A 15,488-nucleotide genomic window follows, 5' to 3' on the forward strand; every position below is an offset into this window, starting at 1 on the left:
ATCACAAGACTCTCCAGGCAGTATTTGTGGGCCCACACCTCCTCTCTGTGGAGGAAACCAAAGGACTGGACTGGATTGGCAATCGGAAGAGCGCGCGTGTTGGTTTAGTGCCCCGTTTCTTCGGTGGCTTCATTATTGCCCTTTTCCCTCTGTCATTCCCGGCTGTGGTCGTGCACCATCAGCCCCTCTGGCAGCTCCATCCGTGACAGGTACAGACAGAGAGAAACACTTTGTAGGAAGCAAATCTGTCACTGTGCTAACTAAAACATGTCAGAGGGAAAGTGCTGCGTGTCTAAGAGCAGCGGTACCCTCGCTGCGTGTATGGCTGATTGGAATTCAGGCTGTTACAGCCAAGTGTTTATTTCACAGCTTCAGAAGAGGAGTAGACAATGAAAGAGCTCTGGAAGAGATGGAGCAGCCGGTTGCATTGGAGAACGAAAGATTTGGGGGGGGGGAAGTCAAGGCACAGCTGAACTGTATGGCACAGTCTGCATGTCTGTGTGGGTGTGTGTGTGTGTGTGTGTGTGTGTGTGTGTGTGTGTGTGTTCCTGTCCTCAGGGAAGCCTGCTTCTCTCTCTAGGCTAGACTGAGCTCACCTGAGGCTCTCCTCCATCCCGGCAGCTGTTTCACTCACTAACTACCTTCAAATCTCACCCCCAGTCTCCATCAGTCACACCAACTCCTGATCGCTTGTGTCTACAAGCCTGGCACCTCTCAGCCAGGCCCTCTGACATGTAGTGGCGTAATATTTGAGCTTCTTCCACATTATTGACTTGAATCGTGGAGAACTATGTTGGAACGTTGCAGCTGAACAGCTGCTGGGATAATCCACGACCTGTAATACTCTGCACTGACGACTGTGGCCATGTGTTTTCAACTGAATTCACTCCAGCATGTAGACTGCTCCACAAGCGCAGCGGTATAAATTCCCATATAAGGCAGGAGGACCCTTCCTAACCTCCTCCCCCTCCTCTTTCGCCTCTCCCTCCTCCGACCCATAACTCCTTTACTGAAACTAGCTCATATGGTAACCTACCTCAGACTCACACATAAACACAGTCACATCATACAAAGAGCTGAAAACAGTTCAATGTTGAGCACCGGAGCTTGATTCAGTGTGTGTCGTTATAAACCAGATACGGCTCGTTCTCCAATAGATCCGACTCTCGTTCTTAAATGGGTTCAAAAGCTCAGAGTTTGGCACATTTTTAGCTTTATCTTTATCGAAGGTGTTTTCAGTTTCCAGTTAGTTTGGAATCGGATAATCTGTTTCCACTATTACGACGCCTCCCCTGCTGTATTTATATACTCATCTTTTAAGGTTTGGTTTGTAAGTCCAATTTGGGAATTGCAGCACATCTGAAGAGGGTCTACTTGGTATTAATTAGAAAACTACTAGGATTTGGGAATTGTTGTGGTGGGTGACTGGGCTATGAGTGTATTGCATGTTCACATTACTGTTGGCATTTTTTTGTTTCTTCTCACACAAAAAATGAGAAGAAATTGTAAACATATGGTGGACCCCTGCCTATCTGAGGATGGATTCAGCTATTCGTTGATTTTTCTGAGGCAAAGAACTTCAAATTACTCACAGAAACTCCGCCTATTTGCAGAAGTTTTTGTAGCGCATTTCAAAAATATTTGGAGGAAAGTGCAGCTTGGGAAACTGACATGACCAGGTGGAATGCTACTTGACTCTACTGGCTGGCATTCAAAGTCACTTAAGTCCTATTTTGTCACATTCTGATGCTTGGTCTGAAGATCAGCAAGTCTAAATGCACTGAGGCAGGGATTCGTTATTTGTGTTAACAAGGAGCTGGAACTGGTGTATCTAATAAAGTGACCAGAGTGTTTTTAGCTGTAGTTCACATTCATACTTTAGACATCACTCAACACCGAAAAAAAGGCTTGACCTGAAAATGACCTGAGCAGATATTTTCACTTCCTTTTTAATGAAGACCAATATATTTTATGCGGGTAGCTCCCAACCAACTCTGCCTATAAGGGCACTTGTCAGTTGCCGTATCAGCAATAATATTGACCACCGCAGATAGATGTTATTTAATCCGTACTGCTGCTACAGAGTATGGCTGACTGATTGGGTTAATTAAATAAATTATGAAAATGAACAAGTTATTGCTGCAGTGAAAACGCAGAAATAGACTCCTACATGTAATCTGTCATCACAGGTTTTCAGTTTTGTTTTCCATGTAATGTAAGAAAAAAATAAATAAAAATTGAAAGCCTACCTTTTCAAATAATCATTGTGTGTAACGAACACACAACTGACTGTCTTTTTGTTGTTGTTCACTTTCACACTCTCTGGGCCAAGGGTGAAGCACATGTTCATGACGTCGCCTAGCAAGGATTTTGCAAACAATACAAGTTGGTAACAACATATTTCTCCCTAATTTATGTACTGAAACAGTGACGGAATAAACACACACACACAGAGGCTATACAGTATTATATTCAACTGGTGATACAAACCATCAGAAAAGCAAATTAACAGTTTATTTGTGCAACTCTTGCTACCATTATCTAAAATGGCAGCCATATTGAATGCAGGCTTCTGACTGTGGTGGAATTTGTGTTTAATTTTCCATCTTGTAACTCTGAATTATTATTATTATTATTTTTTTTTTTTACCTCCAAGTACAAATCGCACCATTAACCTGAGATTTATTATACCATGAGTGAGTTTCACAGCACCGACTGCTAAGGTATCGCCTACAAAAAAGAAACACACTGGAGTTCAATGAAGTACCAGACATTTGTGCACAAAAACAAAATACTTGAGCATAAGCTATTTAGTGTGGAGGTAGCATCATGGTCAGAGCTTTCTCAACTTCTGGTTTAACTAAGAGCATTTTTCTTCATAAATAGAATAAACCTTGCTCTGTATTCTCCACACCGTTACATAAGAGCTGACTTTGTCTCGGGTTCTTTGCAGAAAGACCTTGACACATGCTAATTGTGTTAGCTGGCTAAAACAAGCAAACTTGACAACGTATTTGTGTCCTGTACATGATTATGAAACAAAGCCCTAATCAGAAGATCGTTTGTGGACGTGTGTTCACCATCAAAAGTGTCAAAGCATCTTCCTCTCAAAGCTGCATAGGAAAGTGATCAATACCAAAGCTGGTGGGATGGACGGAGGAGAGTGGGAGCGCAGTGGGAGGCAGGGATGGGTTGAAGAATGAAGATAACGAAAAAAGAAAAAAAAAAAAACATAAGCAGAGCTGATAAGCCTTCGGCAGAGGAAGTGTTGTTCTGGGCCAGTTCCCCCATGGAGACCCTGCATCCCACTGCTGCCCTGCTCCAGGATGTGTCCTCGTGTGGGAATACACAAGGAATGCGGCCCCTTTTGTTTAGCGTGCGATAGGCTTCTGGTTGGCGGTCATTTGTGTGTCTTATGTGTGACGAGCTCCAGGCTTGGCAGAGGCTGATCAGAGCGACACTCCAACAGTCCTTTCTGGGTAAGGCCCTCCTGGGAAAATGATGACTGAGCTCATGGCTGCTATCTTTCAAAGCCCCTCCTTGGCCAGTTTAGACACATGATGGGTTTTCTCTCACTTTTTTTTTTAAAATTATTTTTACTATTTATAAACCACACATTAAACAAATGGATAAAAGGGAATTTAAAACTTGCCAGCTCTTTTTTATTTTATTTTTTTTAGTTGGAGTCCCCCCAAAGAGCCAGAAAAACTCAAAACCTTTCCCTGACACCTCCCACAATGTTCCACCAGTATGAAAGTTTTTAGAACTTGACGCTTCTCCGTCCGTCTGCAACTAGTCTGTCTCTTCAGGTTCGCCAAGGACACACTGCACATTGTGCTGGAAAATGCAAGTTTCTATCTAAATAAATAGTCAGGAGTTGCTTAGTTGGTGCTAAAACACTGTTTGTTTTTATGGATACAGCAAACCTGAAAGGGAAAAAAAATTATGGGTTTGTACAATATGGTGCTAGTAACTAAGTACTTCGAGATTTAAAAAAAAAGCCCTCTTGGCAAAGATTGGATGTACTCCTGAAGATATTTTATGCTTAAATTATATGTTTAATAGCGGGGGGAATAAAAATAGAACGTCCATCTTAAAACAGCAGGGTGTGAGGAATATGCTGACAATAAAAAGCAACCAATCTATAAACAAGGTCTTGACTTTCAGCAGTTGTATAAAGCTATTGCTCACTTTTTCTCAAAAGACAACAAGAGTGAGATTTGTTGGCAAGAAAACACATAGAAATGATGCATGGCAAAAAAAAACAAAAAAAAAAAGCTAAATAGTAGAGATTCTTTTAAAATGGAATAAGGCCTGTCCGGGATAAGGTGATAAATGTTTGCAGGCGTGGGAAGCACATAATTGAGATAAGTTGCACACAGTGTTTCCCAATAAATTAGGATGTCTTTGTAAAGTTTAAGTATTCAGTAATTCCAAAAAGTGAAAGCTATATATAGATACTGATCTTTTCTGTTATTATTTCTGGTAACTTTAAGGAAAAGCCTAAATTTGAATCAACAGAAAATACTCCCCAGTAGGCCTAGGTGAAAAAAAGAACAACAAAATAATTTATTTTATCTAATTAGATGTTTTTATTTAAAAAACAAAAAACAAAAAAAAAACAGTTTTGTCTTTTATTCTTTTTATTTTATTTACTGAAAGAAAAGAACATTTCAAGGATATTCTATTTCACTGAGAAGCAGCGTTGGAAAATGTTTTACGAAACAAGATCAACTAACCACATCCTGCCTGGTGTAAGGAGGAGTTAGGAGAATCATCAGTGGTTTCTGAAATGTTGAACAATCAGCCTTTTTAGAAAACAATGGAGCAGCAAAAGAAAGGAGGCACCAAACAATAAAGCAATTTAAATCCACATTAGATAGGTATTCCCTTTGACAAATTACAATATATTTACAAATTTCTATCAAAACTGGTGAAATCTGCCTCACAATTGGACATGGAGAGGAACAAACTGGTGAAGTGAAAACTCCAGCAACACTTGAAACAATGATTCGTCAACTTTGCTGTTCCTGAAGATTGTTACAAGGCATTCCAAGTGCTTAGTGGAGTCTTAACCTCGCGAGACTTCAAGCTGTCATTTCAAGCTCCAAACGTGGCTGAATTAAAACATTTCTGCAGAGAAGAGTGGCCCAAAATTCTTACACGGCGAAGACAAAGACTCGCCGTCAGTTACCACAAATAATGGAACGGAAGCAGACAACAGGTTTGTGATTACTTTCATCTGGTTCTGTTGGCTCACATTGCGTTATTCCCCTTAACAATCAAAGCATCCTTTGAAAACAACAATCTGTATTCAGTCAGCTTACCTTTTTTTCCACAGTGACAAATTAGGTTTGTCTGACATATTCAAGCGAGGGGAAAATACTTTTTCGCAGCGCTCTGTGACAGCACTTTCTCACAAACCAACACTTAAAACACGTGAAACTCATTGCTTCGTACAGAGCAGTGAGTCACACATGGTCGGGAAGAGAAGTCAACCATTTGATCCAATCTTAAAAGTGCACAAGGCTAAATCTTTGACTTCTACTGAGATTTAAAGAAAAATCTTTTTTTCAGACTTTCAGCTCAAGGTGGAAATATGGTTTTATTTGCCCAAGTTGCTGAGAAAAGAACAACTCCTAATAAAAAAAAAATACCTTTATATGTGCTCTTTGTGGATGTCGGCTCATGCTGGTCTTTTAAGCAAGGTAAACTTGGAGTGCTAAAGGAACAGAATTTTTTTTATTTGAGCTCCTGATAGGAAGGAAATACAATGGGACATACGGAGACAGAAAACAAGGCAAGGTGAGGTTTATTGATGTATTTAGGACAGTTTTTTGTTTTGTTTTGTTTTTTTGCTTCAGTGTAGCCCTCATGTTGACAGCTTGAGCACAGTGATACACGCACTAGTTATCAGTCGAGATGCTGACCCCAACAGTGAGATTCTTAGGCTGACACCTCACCTCCAGAGATCACACACAGGGTTGCATTGCAGTCCGAAAAAGTCTGAAATGTATTTTCATAAACCCATCCACCCACTGTTCAATTTTCCATTTGTTCAGGTCAATCTTCCATAACTTTGACCTCTTGCTTTTCCGATTGTCCAACTATCCATTCATTTACCTTATTGTCCATCCATCCATCCCGTTTTTTTTCATTTCCATATTAAAACCTGGGATTTTGACATGAAACGCACAGGAACCCTGCAGATAGAGCATTGTGTAGCTGAATAAAATTTTAAAAAATGTGTATTGATGATAAAAAGACCTGACCTTGTTTTTTTATCGCTTACTCAAGTATTTGTGAGCAATATTTGGTATTTCGTCAAGTCACTGTTGAAAATGACATCTAGGCAAAAAAAAAAAAAAAAAAAAAAAAAAAGAGGTGAGAGATTTGTTGAAAGAATCTGTAAAATATATAAAACACTGCCTTTTGAATGAATTCGTTCATGTATTTTCAGGAAATAAAGCACATCTTTGGTTCAATGGTCTTACATCTAAGATGCATAAATATTGCAGTAGTACAAACTACAGACAAAGGCTTAGTTTCCTCTCTACTGCATGCATCCATTAAAAGTTGTTGGTTTTTCTTTAAAAAAAAAAAAAAAAGAGCCATTTGATATGTTTTGCGGGGTAAATCCATGCAGCTCATTTTTCAATAACAACTCAACCAACAAATGAGTCATTAGTTTTAGCCGGGAACTTACGGCCTTATTTACATGACAGCTAAAAACACTTTATGCGAATTAGCTGATATCACTCGCATGTAAAGACGTGCGTATGATTGATAAACAAACATATTGCACTGGCTGCCATTACCATACATCTTCTGGGACCGAAGTAACAGAATAAAAACTTTACACTCAAACCAACACAAATATGTTACTTGTCTCCAAGGGCAGGACGACTGATGAACACCCTCTTGTTTCACGATAGAAGTCACCCTAATTTAATTGTAAAGAGTCCCCCCCACCCCACACACACACACACACACACACACCTTTTAAGGACGAGGACGAGTTTTCACTTGAATAAAAAGTGATGATTCAGACCTGGAGGTGGGAGAAAACAAAATCAAAGAGGGAGCCAGGGACAGAGCTTTTAAAGCATATGAACAGTCTGTCCATACAGTCAACCACTTCACTGCAGTGTGCATGTGTGTGTGTGTGTGTGTAGATGGGGCATATAAAATCCAAGACTCATTATCGTTGAGAGGGCAACTCAAGTCCCCTCAGGCTCATTTTAGCTTCTTTCTTATTTCTCTGCTAAACTAAACTCTCCAGTTTTGGACATTGTGCACAGACAACACCGTATCTAATTGAAATCTTGAGCACAATAAAGTGCCTTTCAAAAGTATTCATCCCCAGCAAACATTTCTGTGCTCCGTCATGTTACAACTACAATTTATTCAATTTATCATACAGATTTTAGATCACAGACCAACCCAGCGTAGAGGGTAATTTGGAAGTGAATGTTAAAATTGCTTATTTATAAAAATCTAGAAAATGTGCTACATATTTGATAAACTACAGATAGTTAATTATGTGATTCTGAAGGGAATTGGCTGTACCACAATTTATTTAGTGGTATCAGAGTAAACAAAGTCCACACTGCAAAAACACAAAATCTCACAAAGTATTTTTGGTCTAATTTCTAGTGCAAGTATCTCAGTACCCTTGAAATGTGATAAAACTATCTTACAACATTTTTTTAGCGAGATATAGAAGTTTATTTTAAGTCAATAATTCCTCAATATTTGTTCCAGTGACATATTATTTGACTTATAACGTTAGAAAAATGTCTTATTATAAGTGAAATAATCTGCTTGTGTAATTAATACGTTTTTGTCAATATTGGGGAATTATTGTCTTAAAACAAGCTCCTATATATTGCTGTAAAGTTGCTCGTAAGTTAATTGTGTCTTATATCAAGTGGACTAAGACATTTGCACTAGAAACTAGACCAGACTACAATACTTGGCAAGATTTTGTGTTTTTGCAGCCACACTTTTTTTCTGTCAAATGGCACATTTGACTTTCTGCAAGATGGTTTCCAGTTTGGAGGGGTTTTGCTCTCTGTATGTTTGTATGTTCTCTTTGTGCATAGGTGGATTCTATCCAGGTCCTCCAGCTTCCTCTCAGTCCAAAATCGTGACTGTTAGGTCAAATGTCAATTGTCTGTCCTGTGTGTCACTCTCTCCCAATACCACCAGTACCAAACGCCCAACACTCCACCCTGCAGCCCTCCCAGGACAAGGGAGGAGAGTTGGATGGGTGAATGCTTCAATTTCCTTCTAAATCACAATTATATGCAAACTGCATTGATATGTCAAATTAAACCATGAAAAAATACATTGTAGTTGTCACTAAGACAATGTGAAACAGTTCGACAGCTATGAATACTTCTGAGAGGCGCTGCAGAAGCTAAAGCGGTAGTGCCTCGCAGAGCTTTTTCTTTTGTTTTTTAAGTGCAGCAGCGTGTACATTCAGATCCCGTCTCCACCTCAGCCTGTTTAGTCTGCGCCTCCCGGGGAGCGCGAGCTCTGCCTCGGAGTCTGAAGGCGGTGCTAAAAGAAAGACGACTGGCGCGGCCGGCGTCTTACAGGAAGCCGAGGAGGCAGGCGACCTCACTTCCTGCCTGAGATCTGGAAGAGACGTTTCCTGAGAAAACGGCACTCTGAACGATCTCTAGCGTTGCGGCACTCCAGTTCTGCTGAAGAGTAACACCGACCTCCGCGGCAAGAGAATGAACGCGATTAGAACGACCTACGAGGAGACGTTACATTCATAAAAGCTCAGAGAGATTAAAATGTAATAAAGCGAAGCTTTCATTGGAGACAAAAGTGTAAAAGAACAACAAAATGCTCCCCCGATTAGACACTGGTAATGGCTGTAAATAGACCTCACAAGGTCTGAAATAAATGATGTCTCAACAGGCAGCTTCTGTGGAGTTACTCACATCCAGGCAGTGCGAACAAGGAAATTCCCCCATGAATAGAGCCAAACATCCGACCATTGCAGGTCGGTGCGGCCATTGATGCTACCTCCTAACCGGTCGTGAATCAGATGAGAGAAACACTGGCTTTCCTCCGCTATGGAAACCCTGAAACCATCCTCCCACCGCTCTTTTTTATCTGCTCATCAAACACAACCAAGATGTTTCCCCATGCAGTCTGTCTGTCTCATGACTTCAAACATTTACAAAACGCAACCACACTTCATCACAGAAGTGAAGTGGAACTCGTCGGCTTCCCACCACTGAGCAGTCGTCACTTGACAGTTTGTGGATTTGAGTCGCTGCATCTGCCCAAACGCAGCCAACCCGCCTCCACTCCCCCCTCCGCCGCGTCCCTCCATCCCCACCTACTCCCTCCTGTTGCCATCAGGGCTTCTTGGCTGCGGTTTTGGCTTTCCCGTTGGGTCCTGTTTTGATCTGGGTCATCTCCACATCTGTCAGGGCGTCGGGGGGAAGGCTGGAGCGCATGCGCTCAAGGGTCCTCTGGTAGGCTGTCCTCTCTTGCTCCAGGGAGCGAATCATGTGCTTCATTTTGCTCTCCCGAGAGAGGAAGTTCTCCACGCTCGTCTCCAGAGTCTGAATCTTCTGTCTTGCAGCCTGCAGGACAGAGAGAATGCACCTCAGCTGACGCTGTTGCAAAACGGACACTTAAATCTGAAGGTCTTGATGACTACAACACAAAGCGTGCAATTTTGCACCGCAGCCTGGGAGGATAATGTCAGTAATCGCTGCAATGCAAATGTACATTTCACCCACAGTCTTGAAATAACTTGTTGAGTTTTGCAGGAGTCGCGTTTCAGCTTCCGAAACATTGACCCTCTAGTGATTTTCTCTCGTTAAATCAGAGATGAGAGTCTGAAGAACTTTTAAACCTCTGTTAATATGAAGCTCATCAGGTGCGACTTTATCAGTCCTCCTCCACAGATTCACACTTCACTGAAATGATTGAAGTACGTGGAGAACATAACAGCTCTCAGGCCTTTTGTGTCTTCAACAGTCTCTCATTACCGCTGTGTTTTCCAGTGATGTATTAGTGCCATCTACAGGCAATCCGAGGCAATGACATTTTGCAATTACACAGCTTCTTCTAGATTGCACAAACTGGCATTGTTTCAACACACTGTGACTCTTTGCACAAGAATATATCCTCTCAACAGTATTCTGGTTTACCATTTAAACATGTGACACTGCACTGTATCTTCCTTACTTGAAGTTTTTCCAGCAGATCCATGTTCTGTTTCTTCAGCTGCACGTTCGCCTTCTCTAATTTGTCGAGGCGCTCCGCGTCGTCGGGTGGCGGCCCGGCGTCCAACATCTCATCCTGCAGGACGTGGTACTCGACTTCATATGCATGCAGCTGCTTGGAGATGTCCATCTCCATAACCTAGTGATCCAGAATAAGCTCCAGTGAGGTTGTTTATCCTTAATGTAAAAGTGAACATTTTTCTACGCTTTTTGTTTGTACCAATGTTTCAGACATATAAAGCCTGGAGATAAAATGTGCATTGCAATAGCCTTACTTTGTTTGTTAAACATTAGATTTTTGGGGGGCACACCTGTTGAATTTAAAGATGTCTAAAGTCCAAAAACATACAACATTGCTCTTTTTGATTCAGTCAGTGAATCACAATAAAACTACTGATGGGTATCATGCTAAAGTTAAAGAATGCAGTTTGTATGAAAACCAAAATAAGAACATCTCCAATTGTTAAGCTATGTTGGAGTTTTGTTCTTTATACGGCCAAGACTTTTCAAGATACTCTCGGAAAGCGATGACAGGTCCTATTAAAAATGTAAACTGATCCATATAGAGACACAGCAGATGTGCTCCAGTCAGATGAAACCAAAACTGAACTTTCTGGCCTGGATCCAAAAGTAACGTGTTGTGGTGACAGAATCTTGCGCTGGGAATGATTTCAGTTAGTAAGAAAAAAAATATTCCCAGTCTTGATCCACCAAAATAAAATTCCCAATAAAATTACACTAAAGCTTGTACAAGGGGCGTAAAAACTTTTACAAGGTTATGCATAAAATACATGTAATTGCATGTATACTTTATTTATTTTTTTTTATATTTGTGTTCTGTGTTTGTCTTCACAAGTTGGCAAAACCAAAACAGATGCTCAGTAACGAGAAAATTGTAGTATTACTTTGCATCAATGCATTGCATTAAATCCCTGACGTTACCTTGGTAATGGTCTGCTCCATCTGTGTTTGTGTGAGCGTGGGGAGTGTAGTTTTCAGGTAGTCCACGATGCTCTCAAAGCTGTCGCATTCCACTATCTCCCTCTCATGGCTGCTCAGCAGACAGAGGGCCACTTTAAAGATCACCTCAGTGCCCTGCACAAACACTAAATCTAACCACAAAAAAAACAGAGAAGAAGCATCAGAAAAGCGTTAATGTGATCGCCAACACTGGAGGTGAAGCAGACATAATTCTGCTGAGGCATTTGGCTGCAATCAGAGAATCCAATGGTCTGGCTTTACCAAAGATGCGGGACACGAAGCCAAGGGGGAACTGTGAGGCGAAGAGGGTGAGGAACCAAGGCGCGGCGTAGAGGCTGGGCCCGATCTCGTGCTCCTCCAGGTGATTGTAAAGGTCCCGGTGGTAGTCGTGCAGGAGCCTGGAGAGCTGGTACATATGAATCTGGAGTACAACAGAGACAAAAAGGCAACCTCAGGTCAGAAAAAACTGGTAGAACTGGATCTGGAAGAGACAAGGTTTCCAAAAGAAATCTAAGAATCAATGAAGGGTTTTTTTTTTTTTTCTCCCCCACTCAACCACAGCGCTGGTAAAGTGAAAGCAGTGTTGCTTTAAGGACTTGCTCAGACAAGGCTGTGTGTCTGATGAGCTGCAATAACTCTTTTTACAGTATGAGACAGCAAAGAGCGAAGAGCGGAGAAGCAGAAGTTAGCTAGGGCTAAAATTAGACTCTCTGCTTTTACAATTTCCTCAAAGTAACAAAGAAGACAACCGATACCTGAACCTCCTCCTGAAGCGCACAGCAAACAGCACAAATATGCCAGGGAACGTCTTTAAAGACCAAAACCGCTGCAGGGAGGGAAACAGCAGGCTTCTGCTCGGCTGAACGGTTACCTGGAGGAGATTAAACATTACCCCACCACCACCACCCCCCAACCGTCGATGCTTCAACTATGGTGAGGTCAGCTGATGTTTAACTGGAGCTAACAGAGCAGGTGTGGTCTGACGGAGAGGTGGAGACACGTTGCAAATCAAACCAATAAAAGGTGGCAGGCAGATGACCGCTATAAAATGAATGGAGGAGTACACTGTGCATGGTTTTAAACAGGTAGTAAATGTGGGGTTTTTTTGTGTGTGTGTGTCTGTGCATTCAAAACACATTCACAAAAATGGAATCTGCACTTGTCACTCCTGTCAAAAGCAATTTTAAAAAAGACAATAAAGACAAAAGGCATAAAATTGTAAGAAAGTATTTTAAAATGATACTAATGCCACAAAGTCGACAAATGTTTGGCAAAACTAAAATAACATCAACCCAGGAAGAATTCCTGCACATTCTCAAGCTTCTGACGGCATTACATAAGAAAACTTTATTTGACGGGTTGTGAATAAGACTGTCATGACACCATCATGAATATGAGTAAGTCTTCATGAATATTTATGACTGTTGTCATAAAAGTGTCATGACATGTTTAATAGAAAGTTGACATTATTCAAAATGTCTTTCTTATGACAACTTGTCATTAACCAAGAAATCATGATCTGACTTTTTTTTTTTATAAATATATCACTAATTAAACTTTAAAAATTATGTAGCTTTATGTTATTAAAGCTAAAGTTTAATCAGTAACACTTTTAAAACAAACAACCTGTCAAATAAAGTGTTACCAAAAACTGAATGGTGTCTTCTTCATCTTGTCTTCTCCACTTTTGGTGATAGAGAGGATCGGGCGCTGCAGTTCTTACAGTAAAATGTTTCAGTGTTTTATCCGTGGCATAATGCCTAAAATATTTAAACGATGGAGCGGGTCTGGACGGCTGGTGTGCACACTTGGGTTCTGGGCTGTTGTTACGTTGCTCTAAATGCGCTTTATTCTTAGGAAATAAATTGAAGCCATGTGCATTTACTGGATAACAGTACTGATTATAATGCAAACCACATTGTGCCTTTCCTTTTCCACTTAGGGAACGCAGGAGCAAATGAAGAATAGTTAAATGTTTATTTGTTTACACAAAGAGTCACTTTCTCTCAGTCTCATAAAGACTGAAATGGTTCTGTCCCATTATTATTAATTAATGCAAACAGCACTATTTGTTACTGAGGGAAAAATATTTTGTTCAATGATACTATGAAACATTACACTTTTTTTTTTTTTTGTAATCGATATCATCAGCAGCCTTTATCGAGTATTTGTGACAAAATGTGGCCAAACAGGAAGCAGGAAGGTCAACACAGGTCAGAACCTGAACCCTTCGGCGATGTTCAGATCCCAGCTGTTCATCCATAAGGACTCGTCAGGCGCTCAGCAGTCTGACAAAACTGTCCCTGCAGTGTTTTGTAAAAGTACTCATGCCACTGGAGCATTTTTTTTCTATTTATTTTGTTTAGGGCCAGAACTTTAATGAGTTAATTTTGATTAATTAATTACATAGATTTTAACGCGTAAAAAAATTTTACAATTTTTTTTTAGTTTTACATATAAAAGTTCCGGCCGGAACCTTTCTATTTGGTTTCTGATTTTCCCCTAAATGTGACGCACAAGCGACATCCGCAAACAAAGCAAAAGACGACGAAGCCGCTTGTCTTGGACCGCCGGGGGTTAATTTTTGCCTCAATAAGTAACCTGATAGGACTCTGGAAGAGGCTGTTGTGTTTACGTTGTGCATAAAGGAGTCGGCCTGTAGCTGAAGCTACTCAAGCCTAAAATGCCATCAAAATGGCATTTTAGGCTTGACGTGTTGCCACAGCAACTGCTGAATGAATAGAACAGTGCGTTGGTTGCTGATCGTTAAATAATACAAATAACAGATGAAAAGCAACAAATATCTTTGATGTTCAGCTCCGACGTCCATTTATTCAATAACGTAGCTGCAAATAGGGTTTTTGAATTAAAGATGTTGCTTAATTTGTCAATATATGGTCTTCAATCAAATTGTGATCAATTAATTATAAACCTAAAAATTAACCTCATTAAAAATTACCACTAATTTCGTAACGGTACAAACACAAACTTTGATTGATTGTATTTATTACGTGAAAAAGACTAAAGCAAAGTAGTGCATAATGGTTTTCAAGATGTTTTGTTTTAATAATATTAAAATAAAAATCCTAAGCATGCAGACAATGCTACAAGAGAATATAAAAATAAAAATAAAAAATGCTTAAGTGCAAAAGTCTTCACCAGTTTTGATGTGAAAAATATTTCTGTGCACTCATCGAGTTCGCTTTTGTTCGAGTGGCATGTCAAAGCAGCCGATCCGTATGCGCGCTGACCTGCAGTGAAACCATGTCGGGTCGGTACTGCCGCCTGATGCCCAGGTCGTACATCAGGAATTTCAACATGTCGAAAGCTTGCTCTTCCCTCATGTGGAGCAGCAGCACTCCGGCCACAAAGCTGATGCCCTGGCAGTAGCCAACCTGTGGCGAATAAATAAGAAAAGGACAATTTATAATGGCGTGGAGGAGATTCTTTACTTTGAATGTTTCTGCAAAAAGGGCTAGAGGATTACCTCTGTGTCCATCAGAGAGTAAGCCTTCAGCAAATTGTAGAGGGAAAGTTGACCTGCTCCAAGCTGGGCTGAGAAGTACTGGTGGGTGGGGAAGGTCCGGCCTGAGAAGGGAGTTGGATTTACAACTACAAACTTTTGCTATAAAAACAATGCTTCATGTGAGATCTTAATAAACTATTCGCTGTTTAACGTTTAAATAAGCTGTATTATCGACAAATTAAAACAGAAAGTAGACATGCAAATTTTAGACAAGCACTTCATAAATTCCAGACAAATCCTGGAACCATCTGGACTGTGAGTTAAGTTGGAAAGAAATTAATTTCTAATTTAAACCATGTGTTGGAGTACTCCATAGACTTTGAGAAAATAGTCATTTCTGCTACTGCAACTCTAAGTATTCAGCTTAAGAAACGCGAGGGGCATTCAAATTCACTTGGAACTCAAATTATAAAATTATTTATTAATCCCACAGGGGAAACTAAATAACTACTAAATTGTTATTTAATTACTTAAAATAATTATTTAGTTACTAAATTAAATACTACACAGTTTAGCTCAGCTGCAGATTTGTATTTGTGTTTTAAATCCAAGATATTGACTAAATCTCCACTCCATGTGTAGAAAAAAAAAAGTCTTTCTTCCTACAATTGTAGCAAAAAGAGAAGCATCAACTTCCATTTGTTTTTAGGTGCTGCTGAAAGCTACACTCAACCGTCGTCCGACTTCCTCACATCTCTTTCACCCTGGCAAAGAAATGTTTG

The 15,488-nt window shown here is 40.3% G+C and overlaps 1 protein-coding gene across 7 annotated transcripts in view; it reads right to left on the reverse strand.

Moving 5' to 3' along the window:
* Positions 1–6,603: 6,603 nt before the first annotated feature.
* The window catches only part of tbc1d4 (TBC1 domain family, member 4), a 38,190-nt gene continuing 29,305 nt past the window's right edge, over positions 6,604–15,488 (reverse strand). For 6 of the 7 annotated variants that reach the window (XM_044132619.1, XM_044132617.1, XM_044132618.1 and 3 more), the window contains 6 exons: positions 14,728–14,828; positions 14,492–14,635; positions 11,502–11,661; positions 11,202–11,371; positions 10,222–10,398; positions 6,604–9,611 (listed from right to left, as the gene is read on the reverse strand). In XM_044132619.1, the coding sequence (XP_043988554.1) occupies positions 9,381–9,611; positions 10,222–10,398; positions 11,202–11,371; positions 11,502–11,661; positions 14,492–14,635; positions 14,728–14,828 (983 nt within the window). In that variant the 3' untranslated portion in view covers positions 6,604–9,380. Of the gene's footprint in view, positions 9,612–10,221; positions 10,399–11,201; positions 11,372–11,501; positions 11,662–11,995; positions 12,625–14,491; positions 14,636–14,727; positions 14,829–15,488 lie in introns of those variants that run through there. The other variant, XM_044132623.1, reaches the window with a different exon arrangement.

Source organism: Gambusia affinis, linkage group LG11 (genome assembly GCF_019740435.1).
Source record: "Gambusia affinis linkage group LG11, SWU_Gaff_1.0, whole genome shotgun sequence".
Lineage (NCBI taxonomy): Eukaryota > Metazoa > Chordata > Actinopteri > Cyprinodontiformes > Poeciliidae > Gambusia > Gambusia affinis.